Source organism: Neophocaena asiaeorientalis, unplaced genomic scaffold, assembly GCF_003031525.2.
Source record: "Neophocaena asiaeorientalis asiaeorientalis breed wild unplaced genomic scaffold, Neophocaena_asiaeorientalis_V1.1 scaffold946, whole genome shotgun sequence".
NCBI lineage: Eukaryota > Metazoa > Chordata > Mammalia > Artiodactyla > Phocoenidae > Neophocaena > Neophocaena asiaeorientalis.
In genome coordinates, this window is record NW_020175049.1 from 829,617 (window position 1) to 845,851 (window position 16,235).

The 16,235-nt window shown below is 35.0% G+C and overlaps 2 protein-coding genes across 2 annotated transcripts in view; one reads left to right on the forward strand and one right to left on the reverse strand.

The window, feature by feature from the left end:
- Window positions 1–209: 209 nt before the first annotated feature.
- Window positions 210–16,235, reverse strand: part of TMEM135 (transmembrane protein 135) — a 243,313-nt gene continuing 227,287 nt past the window's right edge. Inside the window, exons 10-15 of the mRNA XM_024763597.1 lie at window positions 13,922–14,089; window positions 8,693–8,756; window positions 7,634–7,710; window positions 3,236–3,334; window positions 2,355–2,422; window positions 210–515 (exon numbers count right to left, since the gene is read on the reverse strand). Of these exons, the coding sequence (XP_024619365.1) occupies window positions 383–515; window positions 2,355–2,422; window positions 3,236–3,334; window positions 7,634–7,710; window positions 8,693–8,756; window positions 13,922–14,089 (609 nt within the window). The 3' untranslated portion in view covers window positions 210–382. The remainder of the gene's footprint in view (window positions 516–2,354; window positions 2,423–3,235; window positions 3,335–7,633; window positions 7,711–8,692; window positions 8,757–13,921; window positions 14,090–16,235) is intronic.
- On the forward strand, window positions 9,237–9,815 carry LOC112412112 (dihydrofolate reductase-like). The gene has a single exon (XM_024763598.1). The coding sequence runs from the start codon at window positions 9,237–9,239 to the stop codon at window positions 9,813–9,815; it is 579 nt and encodes a 192-aa protein (XP_024619366.1).

Consider the following 16,235-nt stretch of genomic DNA (forward strand, 5'->3'; position numbering starts at 1 on the left):
TTAACCAAGAATTAGATTGGAATGAAGTAAAACATCTTTTAAAGTAATTTTAAGTATACTCTTATTTGTTACTACATTTCTACATAGATTATTTAATATTGCTTGTGGATATAATTTAATCGATAATAATATATCATAATGTCAACCATTACAGTGATCCAGAATGAGATTCTGGCTATAGAGGGAGCTTAATTATTAAGCAACACTTTCCTGAAAAGCTTCTGTATTTCTGATTGGTAAGAAAAACAAAAAAAAAGAGCATCTCTCATTGAAATAACACTGACGTTCAAGCTCAGGCCCCCCCTTCTTTGTGTTCAACATAATTAACTCTCTAGGACAAAATCATGAAACATTAAGTCACATTAATAAGTTACGGTCATCTTCAAGAAAACTCGATGGGCAACTCTGGTGTTACAACTGTGTATCTTGGATCCAACTTAGGGATGAAATCCTGAAAGTGTTTAGATGCACCAGTACCAAAAACATCAAGGACTTTTCGGTTCATAACGGCAAATCTGTAAAACAGAGGACACAGGGAACAAGTACTTAATGAAGTTTATAAAAGAAGATGATTCACTCCATTTGGCTTATCTTTCATGGGACGGGAAGACCGAACATGCTGACATGGCAAAAGACTCAATGGCAGATTCAAAAGTCACTTTGATACTCTTCCTCGAGATTCACTGTCTCGTATTTTCTTTAAAAAGATGATAATCCCCCAAACTGAAACCCCAGAGATTACCATCATTATTTCAAACCCTTCTAGAATCCTTTCCACTAGATTGTGTCAAATAGAAAAATAGGTTCATTGTGATTTTTCTGATGAATAAAATCACAAGAAGCTAAATGTATAATGAATGCGCTAACATTTACTGACAAGCAAAGGTATTAAACGTAATTCCTCTCATAATTGAAATTTTAACGTCTCACAGTCAACAGAAAATACATCCAAATGTGACTGAAGGGCAAACAGCATATAGGTTTTCAAATTTCTAACAGACACAACATAGTAAAAACACAGCCCTCATTTTATCCATCACCTAACCTAAAAGATATAAAATTTTTAAAAGACATATATTTTATCTAATGTGCAGGATGGACCTTCTGTGTCTCTGCGCCTGACCATGAGCCTTTCTTTTCTGGGGAAGATACCCAGGCGAAATTAGTTTTGAGTTATTGGCCAGTATCATTATTCCAAGAGCCAATAAATGTGATTTTCAGATCCTTCCCAAAGTATGTTCCCTTCCGAAATAATCAACTGGTTAAACTCACTGATGTGCAAAGAAACCTAAATGACAAAGAAAGAAATGATTAAATACTAATAATATAGAGGATACACAGTGTCACGGCTAAGAGGAAGTACTCTGCAGTCAGACAGCCTGGCTCATATCCTAGCTCCGTCCTTTCCTAGCTCTGTGATTCTGGCAGGCGCTTAATCTCTGCGTGCACCTCCGTTTCCTCACATTGCAAAAGCAAGATATTAATAGTACCTATCTCACAGAGCTACTTTAAGGATTAAACACATATGTATGTATATATATGCTGTATGTGTGTATGTGTGTATCTTAAAACCATTTCTCGGACACAGTAAGCACGATACAACTGTTCGCTATTACTAATATTAATGGCAGCTGCTATTTACTGAATGCCTACTAGGTGCCTAAAGGCTGCCACAAACATCTCGATTTTCCCACAATGTATTACTGTTTCATTGAAGAGAGAAAGAAACTTGAGGCTCATGATGGTAAAGAATGTTCCCAACCGGTGACACAGCTAAGGGTATCAGAACTGCAGTCAAACCTAGGTCTGTTCAATTCCCAAGCTCATGGTCTTTCTACCAGGTCAACCTGCCTCCCAAAGAATTAGATTTAATCAGGAAATGCTAACAACCACCACAACAATAAAGAATATGATCGTAAAGGCAAAGAAGAGTGTGCTTACAAAGTCAGGCAAAAGAATAGGATTATTTTTCCCAAGTGGAAATCAGTCAATTGTTCAGGCATGATTTCTAATGAATCTGTGTCATGTTTTTAATGAAAAAGAAGAGAATAAAGATTCTAAAAGTGAGACTTAAGAATGTTATATAGTAACCTATCAGCAGTTTGCAAGTCAACATATTAATCTAGAACACTTAAAATATCTAAAATAATATAGGGAAAAAAATAGTCAAAATAATGTTCACTAAAAGAAAGCCCCATGTTATTCTTATTAAATTTTAGGTCATATTTGATTTATAGCTAGATACCTACTTTACCACTGAAAGAATATTCCCTCAAGTAAATGAAAAGATTCAAAATCTTTTTTATGGAAATTGCTTTTTTTCTATGACCAGTTAAAACATCTCAGTCACTTACCTGCCCTTGGTGAGCCTTAAAAGGAACTTCCAGTAAGATGGTCGTAAGGTCTGAACTTCCATGACAGCCTAAGATTAGGATATTCAATTTGAGACTTCCTTTAGTAAACAGCAAATATTATCAGCAGTCTCAGGCAACAGAACATATTTGTCTCTATTTTTATCGCTCACTCTATTTAACGACAGTGATGACAGTAGTAACAAAAACATGTATTAATGTTTAAGTTGATAACTCTCAAGAATCTTTGTCAATATGCCTTCAAATAGGAATATTGCTCATGGAATAATAACTGAGTTAATAGTTATTATTATTGGGAAGCGTTTACTAGGTACCCATTAGATAGCTGGCACTTCGCTAGTTATGGTAAGTTTACCAACTTGGCAGCATTACTGTGAGAAACTGCAAATAGAAGCTGTCCCCCAGACTTTGCAAAAGCCCTAAGACCATTAACATCAATAACGGCGACTGCAGAATTTAAAGAGATTGAACGATGCTTCTATTAAACTAGATTCTACCCCTATCCTCACTGCCTGAGTAATACTGGGGAAAAGCAATTATTCATATTTATGCCCATGGTATCTTTTTTTTGAAGTAAAATTAAGTTAGGGCATTCTAGCCAAGGTACTAGAGTGGTAATTCTCCTACAAAAATTGCACTCTATTTAAACCTAAAAATTGTTGTGTTCATAAAACATGACCTAGCCCACTAAGTTAACATGTTTAATGATTTGAAACTTGCAAGCTATCTTGCTAATAAAACAAAAAAAGCATAAAATGTAAAAACTGGAAATGTTCCCAGGCCCTTCTTTTTCCCCCATTGGTTTAATATACACACTAGAAACAGAAATAATTCTACTTCTCATTTGAAAAAGTTATACTTACTGCCTGGAAGCAAATTGCTGTAGAGATGGAATAGATGATAGTGTCTGCATGGGGAAAATAGGGAACCTTTCCTGCTTCGATACCTTTGAAATACATTGTCTGCAAAACAAGCACATAGCGCAAGATTTATAAAGAAAACAACTTTAAATAGCATTACCAATAAGGTGGAGTGATACGTTCCCTATCTACAACTATTTTTTCTACCTTTCAAAATCCTAACAATCCGTTCAGAGCTCAAATCATCGGTACTTCCCTGACATGTTAAGTGTCAGCCCTTCCCTTTCCCTCATTCACTCACCCCAAACCCCAGATGCCAGTAATAATACTTTTCTGTGAAATTCAACAGCACTTTATTTCTACCTCTTTCATGCTATTTATTCTTCACTGCTGTTTGTACAATGCCCAAGTCTTCCCTTCTCTGTTAGATCTATTCATTCATTCATTAAACATGTACTGGTGTAAACCCAATTAGCACATAAGAAATAACTAACACACTCTAATAAGGTTACAAGATATCTATATTGATTAGATGTGTAGACCATCACATGTGTATGTATGTATATCTATGTTTATCTCATATATATATATATATATATATATATATATATATATATATATATATATATATATATATATATATATATATATATATATATATATAGGCTCCCCAGAGGAGGGAGCAACTACTCTGTCTACGACAAAGGACCAAGGAGAATTTCAGAAATGACTACATTGAGTAGTGGGCATCTCAAACCATCTGCAGTGAAGAACCACTTTTTAAAAAACAAAATTTCCAACTATCATGGCCTGATGCTTTTATAATACAATAAAAATGAATTACTAGAATTGAACCAAATTTTCACTATTACATTCAAAGAACAAATTACTCCATCGAGTTGCTATAAGGTTTCCAAATGCTTCCTCTCAATTTCTATCCTTTCCTTGTCATGAACGGGTATGGTAATGAACAGTTTATAGACCAGCACTAGTCTGCCGACCCCACTTTTAATACTGCTGCTTTCTAAGAGGCCTAACAGCAACAACTAGATAAGAGAGGAAAAGCAGGGGTAACAAACAGGGTGAAAATACATGACATGTATGGGGAATTTCCAGCAAATTTATATGGATGGAACAAAGGATAATTCACGGAAATGGGTTTTCTGGAACGTAGGAATGCTAAAGTGAAACAAGTAAGAAAAGTGGAAAGATGACCAAGACAGAATGGTGTTTCAATAGGTTGGAGGGAGCTTTAAGAAGACATGAGTGGACCATGAAATAAAGAACATAAAATAATTTTTTTCCAAGAAAAAAGCTGTTTATACAGCTGATTTTTAATTAATATTATGTATTAATATAGCATTTTAATATCAAATTAACTTCAATCTGTAAGATATGTACAAAGAGATTTATAATCTCCTTCAGTAACAGGATAAACATGGGCCATTATTTTGAAAGTAATATGATAATATATTACAAGGTACAGATATACTGTAGTGTATTCCTGTTAACAAAAATGACATTCAGATGTGGTAGAATGGCATCATAGAAATGTTATGTGAAACAGGTATCTCTTGATATATGGGGTCATTGTGTTCCTAATTATTTCCTACAATAAAACTTATCTGTTGACCTAGAGTCTAAGTTAATGAAGAGTTGGGACTGTATCCTATACTTCTATATGCTTACCAGCACCACCGCAGTAATGGGAACATAATCGATACTCAATAAATATGTCTTGGAAATAATTTTTTCCAAGAAAAAGGTTGCCTATACAGGTGATGTTTACTTAAGATGCATTATATAGTAATATAGCATTTTAATATAAAATTAACTTCAATCATAGGAAAATGATTGCCTATTATACCATAGTCATTAATTCCACAAAGGACATAGTAAGCTTATACTTCTAATTTCCTGCATTTAAAAAAAAGTTCTCATCAGCACACTTATCAGATACGATCTGTTGATATAAGAAACAGCGATACCACTGCTCGGCTTTAAAACCTCTAGCCATTTAGAGAAACATTTTACAAACTAGATCTCAATGTTGGATGGCCCCTATGTCAAAGAATATATTTTTTGCCAGCTAGGGCAAAAAAATATATTCTCTCACTCCCCTTTTCCTCTCTATTAGCAAGTCCTGCCAACTCTATCTCCTAACCATACACCAAATCTGTGTACTTTTCTCCGTCTCTACTGCTACCATCCTGACACAAGCCACCATTTTCTGCCTGAGACTAACGGTTTTCTCCCAGATTCCAGTCTTGCCTCTAATCCATTCTCTATATAATAGGCAGAATATTCTTCTTAAAATGTGAATTAAATCACGTCATTTCCATGCTTAAAGCTCTCCAATGGCTTCCAAAGGCACTGAGAAAAAATAAATGCCTCCTCCCCTGCCTCCTTCTCTCTCTCTCTTTCTCTCATTTGGATAAAACAAATATGTAATTTTCTTAATGTCATTAGGGACACAGATTTTTAGTGAGATAAAACTTTTTAAAATTCAAACAAGTTAAATAAAATCTATAACCTGAACTTTGAATTGAAAACATCAATGTGCTCTAATTATTTTCTCTTTCTCTGAAAAGAAAGGGAAAATAAATAGGATGCTCTAACTGTTCACTGGAAAGGCCAAGAAACAATGACTAGCCTAGGAGCAAAAAACCTTTAGCACCCAAACTAAAGTTTTCTAGATACCATTTCTCACCAAAAGAAACTAGGTGCCACTGGAGAAGGCTGATTCTATGTCTGGAGCAGGAAACCACCCAGGTGAGCCTGGAATATCTTGTTTTATCACAAAGCAAGAAAACTATTAAAGATACCGGCATTACGTGAAAAAAGAAACAGGAGTCAACTTGAAGAGGCTCTCACGGCCAAAGATGGGGCACTTTGAGCATAATGACTGCAATAGGTTGAAACAAATCAAATACCTTAAACTCCATAAAGACACCTGACAACAAAGACTTACAGGTCAACTTTGCAGGATGCTAGGGACTAACTCATTCCAAACATTAGCAAATAAAGGGAAGTAATCAAGCACTTTATTATGACTTTGTGAACAGACGATCTCACAGTAACCAAACAGCTGAAAGGGAAAGTTCTTTTTGAAGAATTCCCACTAATAAATGCAGAAGAAACAATCATATTAGATTATGATGATTTTGCAACCCACAGTGAAATAATAAACCCTGGTCATTAATGGCTGCTAAAACAATAGAGTAAAAGATGGGGAACCTTATGTTGGCTCTATCAACACTGAGCCCACTGATCCATCTTAGCATCCCTGGTGGCGCAGTGGTTGAGAGAGAGACAGGGGCTTTCCTGGTGGCGCAGTGGTTGAGAGTCTGCCTGCCGATGCAGGGGACACGGGTTCTTGCCTTGGTTCGGGAAGATCCCACATGCCGTGGAGCGGCTGGGTCCGTGAGCCATGTCCACTGAGCCTGCATGTCCAGAGCCTGTGCTCCGCAACGGGAGAGGCCACAACAGTGAGAGGCCCGTGTACCACAAAAAAAAAAAAAAAGAGACAACCCGACATTTTTGTGTTTCCTAATGTGATGTAATAGGAATTCACACACACAGTAAATGTGAAATTTTTCTGCCACTACCATCCCCCTAAAAGAAACTGAACCTGAACTTGCTTAAGGCTCTAGATCTAATTTACAGTTTACAGACAATACATGAGTTAAAGGAACATGTTATAACACCACCAGTGAGGATGCAATCAGCAAAATCCAGAATGTGGGAAATTCCAAAGAATTAATAACCTAGATTATCAACAAATAAATGGCAAGGAAAAAAAGAAAGGGGGAAGAAAAGAAGAAAGGGTGAGGGATAACTATTATAAACTAAAAAGAGACTTTGGATCTCAACTAAAACAAAGGGATTGCAAAAGACATTTGTGAGGTAATATTGAAAATGCAAGCTCTAATTGGATAACGATAATAATAAAGAATTACCAGGTTTTTAAAATTAATGACATGTATTTTGATTATACCCTGATAGCATTCATGATTTGTTTGTTTTTAAGGAGTCCTTATTCTTTAGTTTTATTTTTTAAGGACTCTTTCTCCTCAGTTGTTTACGGATGAAGTGATTTGATCTCTGGGATTTGTTTTAAAATAACTTGGTACTTGGGGGTTTGGAGCAGTATAGGTGAAAGGAGATTGGCCAAATGCTGTTAACTGTTGAAGCTGTATGATGGGGTACATGACGGTTATCACATTATTCCTCCTATGCTTGTGTATATTTGAAAATAACACAAAGAAAAAAGAAGAAATAGGAGAACTGACTTTGTAAGTACTTTTATAGGATTAGAATTTGCTTTTGAAACTTTTACTACTAAAGCAGCTAAAAAGCTCTGTATCCTTTGGTTGTATGTGCTTAAAAATGTTTGCTTACCTCTACCAATTTGGAAGCTAAATACATGGAAATCGTTGTGCTTTTATAAAACATCATTGATATTCCCGCCAAAAATCCTGAAACAACAAATAAGGCAAAACTGATCAGAACTCAAAGTATTTCTTTGTTATTAAGTCACTCAGAAATGTTGATTCACTTAAATAGGAAAGAACTGATTTGTAGCACTGCCTTTTGTCACAACAAAATCAAGGACAGTAATATAAGTGATGACATTAAAATGGGGTGAATTCTTATTTATTATCACATATTTTTAAACTTAAAAATTGACCTTTAGAGTTAGGAACCACAGTTCTGATACACATATCACAAGAAACTACATTCTAAATTTAACTTTTAAAAACAGCAGTGGTCTTGCCAAACACAATGATCTTCTAAAATAATTTTTTCAAGGTTACTGGTACCACTTTCTGATTTTAAGTGGAAATAGTCATTCATCTATTCTCCTAACAGCTCAAATTATGTTTAGTGCTGTCATCACACTTCCCTCCATTGCTTTCATTCTATAAATGGAAAACCAAGGTGGTAGGAGGCCTGGAATACTAATAGTAGGGCTATTACTAATACATATCTGAAAAATTGTCTATTTAACTTAAGTAACACATATACTGAACTCACAGAAAATGTTTAGTTTTTATTTTTATAAAATTACTTGAGTTCCTAAAAAAATTATTAAAAAATACATCACTTGCCAGTGGTAAAATCAGAATATTTTAAGAAATCTAACTGCACTTCCACTAGTCACTTATATAATATTTTAAGTCTTTATGTTCTTTTGTGACACATTTTCCCTAGAATTTCTGGCCTGTAGCAGGACAGATACCCAAGTCATTATATTGCCAACCCAAAACATCAGATGGCAAGAGAGCCTTGATATGTTAAGCTTCACAAATACAAAATGTTTGTACTAGTGCCTTAATGGGGATTCTATTACAGAGAAAGGAAGATACAAAGAAATCAGATGAATTTGAAAACCATGTCTGCTTCATTCCTACTACTGATTGATGCGATAGTAATATATGTATTTTATCATTGCTTTACCAGCTATAATGGCATGCAGTTCATCATCCAGATTTCTGACCCAGCGCAGGAAGCAACTAGTACCCTGTATCAAGAAGAAAATACAATGACTTCAGTTGTTTCAGTTCTAGGAAAAAAATGCATGTAACATCTGTAATGGGTGAGTCATTAGCTGACCTTGGAGGCAAATTGGTGATCTTATTTAAATCAAACTGAATATATGATTGGGAAAATTATGAACAGTAACCTGTTATAACGTTACTGTTTGGATAGACCCTATTAAGAAATTATACATAAAATTTTCATTGTAATGATTTTTCAAAATGAATTCAAAAATTCTACTTTTGCTTAGATGTAGAAGGCTGGGAAAAGTATCATTCCCATTCTAACAAGGAGAAAAAGCTGGATAAGCTACAACTCTGTCAAGTCAGAATCCTATAGTTAGAGAAAACATTTTTCAATATGAAGGTGAAATAAAGACTCTCTCAGAAATTTCGCACCAAGCTGGCGGGTAATCCCCATATCGGTGTGACGTGCTAGCTCGGAAGTGTTTTCTGCTGCTGTCATGGTTCGTCCGCTAAACTGCATCGTTGCTGGGTCCCAGAACATAGAACATCGGCAAGATCGGGGACAAGCCATCGTCAAGAACGGGGACCTGCCCTGGCCCCCATTCAGGAATGAATACAGGTATTTCCAAAGAATGACCACAACTTCTTCAGTAGAAGGTAAACAGAATTTGGTGATTATGGGTAGGAAGACCTGGTTCTCCATTCCAGAGACGAATCGACCTTTAAAGGACAGAATTAATATAGTTCTCAGTAGAGAACTCAAGGAACCTCCACAGGGAGCTCATTTTCTTGCCAAAAGTCTGGATGATGCCTTAAAACTTACTGAGCAACCAGAATTAACAAATAAAGTGGACATGGTTTGGATAGTGGGACACAGTTCCGTTTACAAGGAAGCCATGAACAGGCCAGGCCATCTTCGACTATTTGTGACAAGGATCATGCAGGAATTTGAAAGTGACACATTTTTTCCAGAAAGTGATTTGGAAAAATATAAACTTCTCCCAGAATATCCAGGTGTTCCTTCAGATGTCCAGGAGGAGAAAGGCATATTTGAAGAATATGAAAAGAACAGTTAATATGAAAGTGTTTTCTGATCTATTTCTGATCTATTTCAAGCCTCCTCCTCCCCACCCCCCCCCCAAAAATATGTATTTTTTGTTGTAAAGACTTTTGTTGACTTTAAATCTATGGATAATTATTTCTAAGCAAAGTACCTTTATTCCCCATTAATCTTAACTAGACTGTATCAGATACCATTCATGAAACGTTTCTTGCTGTAACTGCCTGAATGACCATCAAGGGTCAAGAATAGGTTACCAGCACCGGCCTAGGGTAGAATATCTACCAAGACAGCCCAAAGTGGGAGAGTCCCCTGGTAGCATAAGTTGAAACCAGAGCCTATAGAGCTAGGAGCTAGGCAGATGGGTCCAAAGGTCAGAAATAGATTATAAATAGAAGAGCTAGCACTCAGTTATTAAAATTAGATCAAAAGAGGGACTGTGAATTACTCTATATCACACTTGTGAAAAATATTCTGTTCACTCAGACCGGGAGTCAAAAAGTTGAGAACGCCAGGATATTCCACACGGATAGTAAAGAGGCAGGTATGACACTACCTTTTCAGTGGTTAAAAGAGAAGGTCTGACACCTTAAAAGACTTTGTTTCTGATCTTCAATGAGATTCCATGAGATGTTACAATGATAAAACAAGAAGTGGCTGCTCTTTACAAAAAAGAATAATCTAATATCAAGCATAATGGCTAAAATTAAAAATTCAAGGAGGTAATAAATTGAGAATGAATATTGCTAGAAACCAAAATTAGTAAGTTAGAAACTAAACTTCACAGAATTAAAAAATGGAAATTAAAACATGTTTTACCCATCATGTTAGCAAAGATTTAGATTAAGTACCCCCCAAAAAAAGAGCATTTTCTGCCTTATAAATTGGGACAACCTTTTTAGAGTGTAAGTTAGCAATATCAATTAATATTCAAAATATTCTGGGTTTGGACCCAGAACTTGCACTTCTAGAAATTAATCCTGAACAAAGAAATGGACCCAAGAGTATTTGTTGCAACATTTTTTTTCAAACTTGGAAAGAGCCCAAATGTTGATAAATAAGAAATAACTAACCAATATGTCTATAAAATGTAACATCTGCAGCAGTTAAAAAGGACAAAGTACTGACAGAAAAACACCAAAAATTGCTAAGCAAAAGAAGCAAATTGTGTATAATACTCAAAATGTTTAATAAATGTTAATGTGTGTGGGGGAAAAAACAAAAAAAAAGACTCTCTCAGACAGATAGAAGCTGAGAAAATGCACCACCTGCAGACCTGCATTACCAGAAATGTTAAAGGTCGTTCTGCAGGCAGAAGGAACAAGATACCAGATAAGAATTTAGGTATTAAAAAAAGAGATGAAGAGCTCCGGAAATGGTAAAATGAAGGTAAATTTAGAAGACATGTTTTTCTTACCTTTAATTGTTATAAAAATGAATCAACTGTCTAAAGCAGTGGTCAGAAAACTATGGCCCACTAGGCAAATCTAGCCTGCCACCTGTTTTTACATGGCTCCTAAGCTAGAATATTTTTACACCTCTCAATGGATAAAAATAAAAAACAATAATATTTTGTGACATGTGAAAATTATATGAAATTCTAATACAGTGTGCTAAATTTTTATTGGAATACAGCCATGCTCATTCATTTATATATTGTCTATGGCTGCTTTCACACTATAACATCAGAGCTGAATAGTTATGAGTGAGACCATATGTTCCACAAAGCTTAAAATATCTACTCTTTGGCCCTTTACAGAAAAAGTTTTCTGACTCCTGGTCCAAAACAAAAATAGCAACAGCATATTGTGGGGTTTATAACATATGAAAAGATAAATGAATTGCACAAAGGATGGGAAGGAGGAATTACAAGTATGATGTGGTAAGATTCTTACACTATACTGAAGTGGTATAATATTATTTGAAAATATTGACCAATAAATTAAAAATGTTTATTATAAATGTTAAGACAGTCACTAAATTTTAAAAAGACATATAAATAATAAGTCAATAGTGATGACAGAATATAAAAAATACAAAAAAATTAATATAAATTTAAAATACATAAAAAATACCCCCAAAATCAAGGAGACAAAAAAAAAAAGAGGAGCAAAGAAAAAAATGGAACAAATATGAAACAACTAATAAGAAAGTAGATACAAACAGATATAAACTCAACCATATCAATAACTATATTAAATGTAAAGAGTCTAAATACACCAATTAAAAGACAGTGATTACCAAACTGGATACAAAAGTAAGAACCAACTATATGTGGTCTAAAAGAAACCAACCTTTAAACTGAGGTCACGGAAAGATTAAAGAAGGAAAATATACCATCAATTATAATCAAAAGTAGCTATATTAATAGTAGACATAGTAGACTTCAGAACAAGGAATATTACCAGGATAAAGAGGAACATTACAAAATGGAAAAAGGGTCAGTTCACCAAGAAGACACAGAAGAAATAAGGTTTGTGTGCCTGACCTTCTCTTAATTACATTCTTAGGAAGATGCAAAAAATTGATAAATTTTTCAGAAATCACATATGGCTTTGGAACATGCTGTGTGAATATTTTTTATAATAGATTTTCTGACCCAGTTGCATTTTCCTTAGTTTAATTACCATTAGTTTATATTACCTAAGCAAATAAGTAGCAAAAATGTAAACAAACAAAAAAGCCTAGGCTCTCAGATATGCTGGATGGTGGAGAATAACCAACCTGGGCTAAAAATGTTGGCAATAATCCACATATAAATATTTAAGGGTTTATCTTAAGAGTAAATACAAACTCTATGACACAAGAAATGAAAAAGAATGTGAATATAAACATATTATCACCAATATTCTGCCCTATTAACTCTTGTATATATTCAAAGATATAAGTAATGCTTCCTAGTCAAACCATATTGAAAATGTTTTCAGTGTTAGTAATATTTCATAACAAGTGATTAATTAACTATAGTTTATAGTTTGCCACTCTTTCCTTTCCATTTCAAAATACTTTCTCCACATCTACCTTTTATAGGTAAACTTTATCATAAAATGAAACACAACCATCTTATCCAAAATAATTCCAGAATCCAGTTTTTCCCAGCATTTTCTTTTAACAACTGTGTGTGTACACATGCACACATGCATGCACATGCATACAGGTCAACCTTAGTTAACACATTTTACCTTTAAATTTTGAATATCAATTTTAGATGTTTAATAAAATATGTCAGTCATATGATTTACCTATTAGTGATTCCCATTAAACAAAAGGCCATTACTTCAAACTGCAGAGTGTTATGTCACAGATGATCCCTATATATGTGTTTAGGTAGGTGCTTATTATATATGTGTGGGTACATTTATAGGAACATGCAGAAAGAGGTGGAAGAATGTTAACTTTGTTTATTTGAGAGAGTACAGTAGAAAGAGTGAGTGAGTGGGAGATGGAAAATAAGTCATTGCTTATATCAGTTACAAGAGAAAATCCTTACTCTTTCTATCAAAGGTTGATATCAGCTAGGAGGGTCTGAAAATGTTTAAATTAATAATCAGGTAGTAAAATTATTCAGAAAAAACAAATAGATACATCACTTTTGATGTTAGAAATATCAGGAAGTTCATATTTTCTCAGTGACTACATTGTTGAAGAAAAGAAAATGAGTTTTTGAAAATCTTTAACATTATGTATAAATGCAAATATATCTACACTTTCAAGCTTTAAGAGAAGAAATATCTCCAGCCACTATTCCCAACATAATGTGCATATTTGGGTGATGAGATATTTATGAATACTACAGAAAGAAGTATTAAAAAACATGACAGGGCTTCCCTGGTGGCGCAGTGGTTGAGAGTCCGCCTGCCGATGCAGGGGACACGGGTTCGTGCCCCGGTCCGGGAAAGATCCCACATGCCGCAGCGCGGCTGGGCCCGTGAGCCATGACCACTGAGCCTGCGCGCCCGGAGCCTGTGCTCCGAAACGGGAGAGGCCGCAACAGTGAGAGGCCCGCGTACGGCAAAAAACAAAACAAAACAAAAAAAAACAGATGAGTTAAGGCCTTATCTCATTTTAACAATAGCCATGTTATTTATTTCCCACTTTTCTTTCCTCTTCTGAAAGCCTTACCTTGTATATGCTAACAAAAGAGCCCAGAAAAGCTCCGAGCTGGAAGTTTTCTTTATTGTAGAAGAGAGAAAATAGCCGAGATGGCTGTGTAAACAGATGCCTAAATGCAGAGGGAATCCGGAGGCAGCACTGGATCAAGTATCCCACGCTGAACATTCTGATAAAACCCTAGAGAAAATTGGGAGGAAATTCTGATTTACAACCAAATTTTGAAGACCGATAGATATAAATTTTATTGTTGCAGAATCAAAACGGAACTAAAAATATTAAGACAAGTTTATATCGCAGCCATTTTCAAAATTAAGTCCTAAACCTCAAACAATTTTAAAACACTTGCCTTAAAAATAAGCGTGAAATCTTGCAGCAAATATACTTTCTATGATTTACAAAGGCTTAAAAAGTCTCCCAAGCACTGGCCAAGTCTATCTATGTACCAAACTTCTACTTCTTGACATTCTGTTGACATAACTGGGATTTATAATCCCTAAACCACAAATAGTTTTAGAAACAAAAGCACTGCAATTCCAAAAAAAATAGTTAACAAAACCAAATGCTTTGGGAAATTTTAACAGAAAATGCCTCTTAATCATTAGTTTGAGCAGAGATTCTTTTGACAGAAAATAATTGTATTATCTGTTTAGACCTTTGGTGTCAACTATTTAAACGATCAAGTTTAAAGAATTTTCCAGGAAAAGAAATAATTCTATCTAGGTTTTTACTTCTGTGCTCAATGTGTCAAGCTGAAACATCTCTAGGGAATGGTAGCTTTAAGGTAAACTAAACAAAACCCGAGAAAGCAAATTTGCCACAAGTCCACATTTGCTGTCAACATTTCTCCATATTACCTGCAACTATCTACAGTGTAAAAGGGAGGAAAGGATGACTAATGTTGGTCAATTTCATTTCACTCTTTAGGAAAATGAAGTTTGATGTCACTTAATGGTGAGAGACTGAAAAATTCCAGTCATCTCGAAACAAAATGCTATCAAAAAGAATAGTATTTTATACATGATTCAGCCAATACACTGTAATACTGATCTCCCATCGTCCTCCTCTTTCACCCCCACTGGAATGGAAAAACGTCTACATTCTTAGCAGTGTTTGCTGCTAAGTTTCAAAGGTCAGGTTTGTATCTTCGGTATGGCTGCCTTCTTTTTTTTAAAAAAAAAAAATTGAGTTACTATGAAGAAACATTCATTAATTTACCTGAAACTACCTAATACCTGGTTAAAACATGAAAATTAAATTGTCCAAACAATTAGCATGAATTATTCTGCATTTGCTTAACTGAAACGGCCTAGTGTTTGTTTAATGCATGAGGTGGTCACACCTGTATCTTGTCACTGATAATATCATATTAACCTAAGGGTTCAAAGATCACACTCATGTTCAATCATTTCACACTATTTTCAAGAGATCTATTCATCCTTCCATCAATTCACCCTTTCACGTATTCAGGAAAGATTCAGTGAATGCCTATCATGTGCCGATCATCACACTAGATGCTGGGGATAGAGTACTGAGGACACAAAGCTCTTGCCTTCATGGAGCTTCCATGCTCATTAGAGGAAGAGAAAATCAGTAAACAAATAAACATAAAGGAATTACAGATTACAGTAAGTGTTGACAAGGAAGTAATCAGGGCACTGGGAAAGAAATTAACAGGGCATCCTATATTAGACTGAGTGGTAAGGGAAGGCTACTGAGGATGTGACGTTTAAATAGACACAAAAGAGAAGGAGCTGGCATGAGAAGAACATTTCGGGTAGCTTGGACAAAAAGCACAAAGCCAAAAAAGAGACTGGCAGGTATCAACAAAAAGTTCATGTGAATGGAGTATAGTGAGTTGGGGGGAATGTTAATTCATCTGAATATTCACCCAGGGGTATGATTTAACATGAGGTGTAACTGAGTCCATGGAATAATGAGGTGCACTGTCAAAATATTTTGCTATACTTGTGATATAAATTCCTCACCCCCAAATCTCCAAATAATTCTACATTCATGGACATAATATTACAATGTATACATAAATTAGCAAGTTTATAGTACTGGTACACGCTTGAAAGAATGACTACATTTTTTCATAGCTCAGTAATTCTCACTCACTTTCTCGTATACTTTTTTTAAAATATCACCTCTCCTCTCCCCCAAATTTCTCAAATACCTCTAATTTAGTCAAAATGCTTTTCTTAGTTCCCCCCTGAACTAGAATTATGTCCAGTTGGAGGGAATAATAACCCTCTCTGGGAGCTTGTAGACTTTGAGGCAGCCGGCAACATTCTTTTTTTTTTTTTTTTTTTTTTTTTTTTCC

Excerpts from the sequence above, each read along its gene's own strand:
- LOC112412112 (XM_024763598.1), top strand. The coding sequence starts at position 9,237 with ATGGTTCGTCCGCTAAACTGCATCGTTGCTGGGTCCCAGAACATAGAA.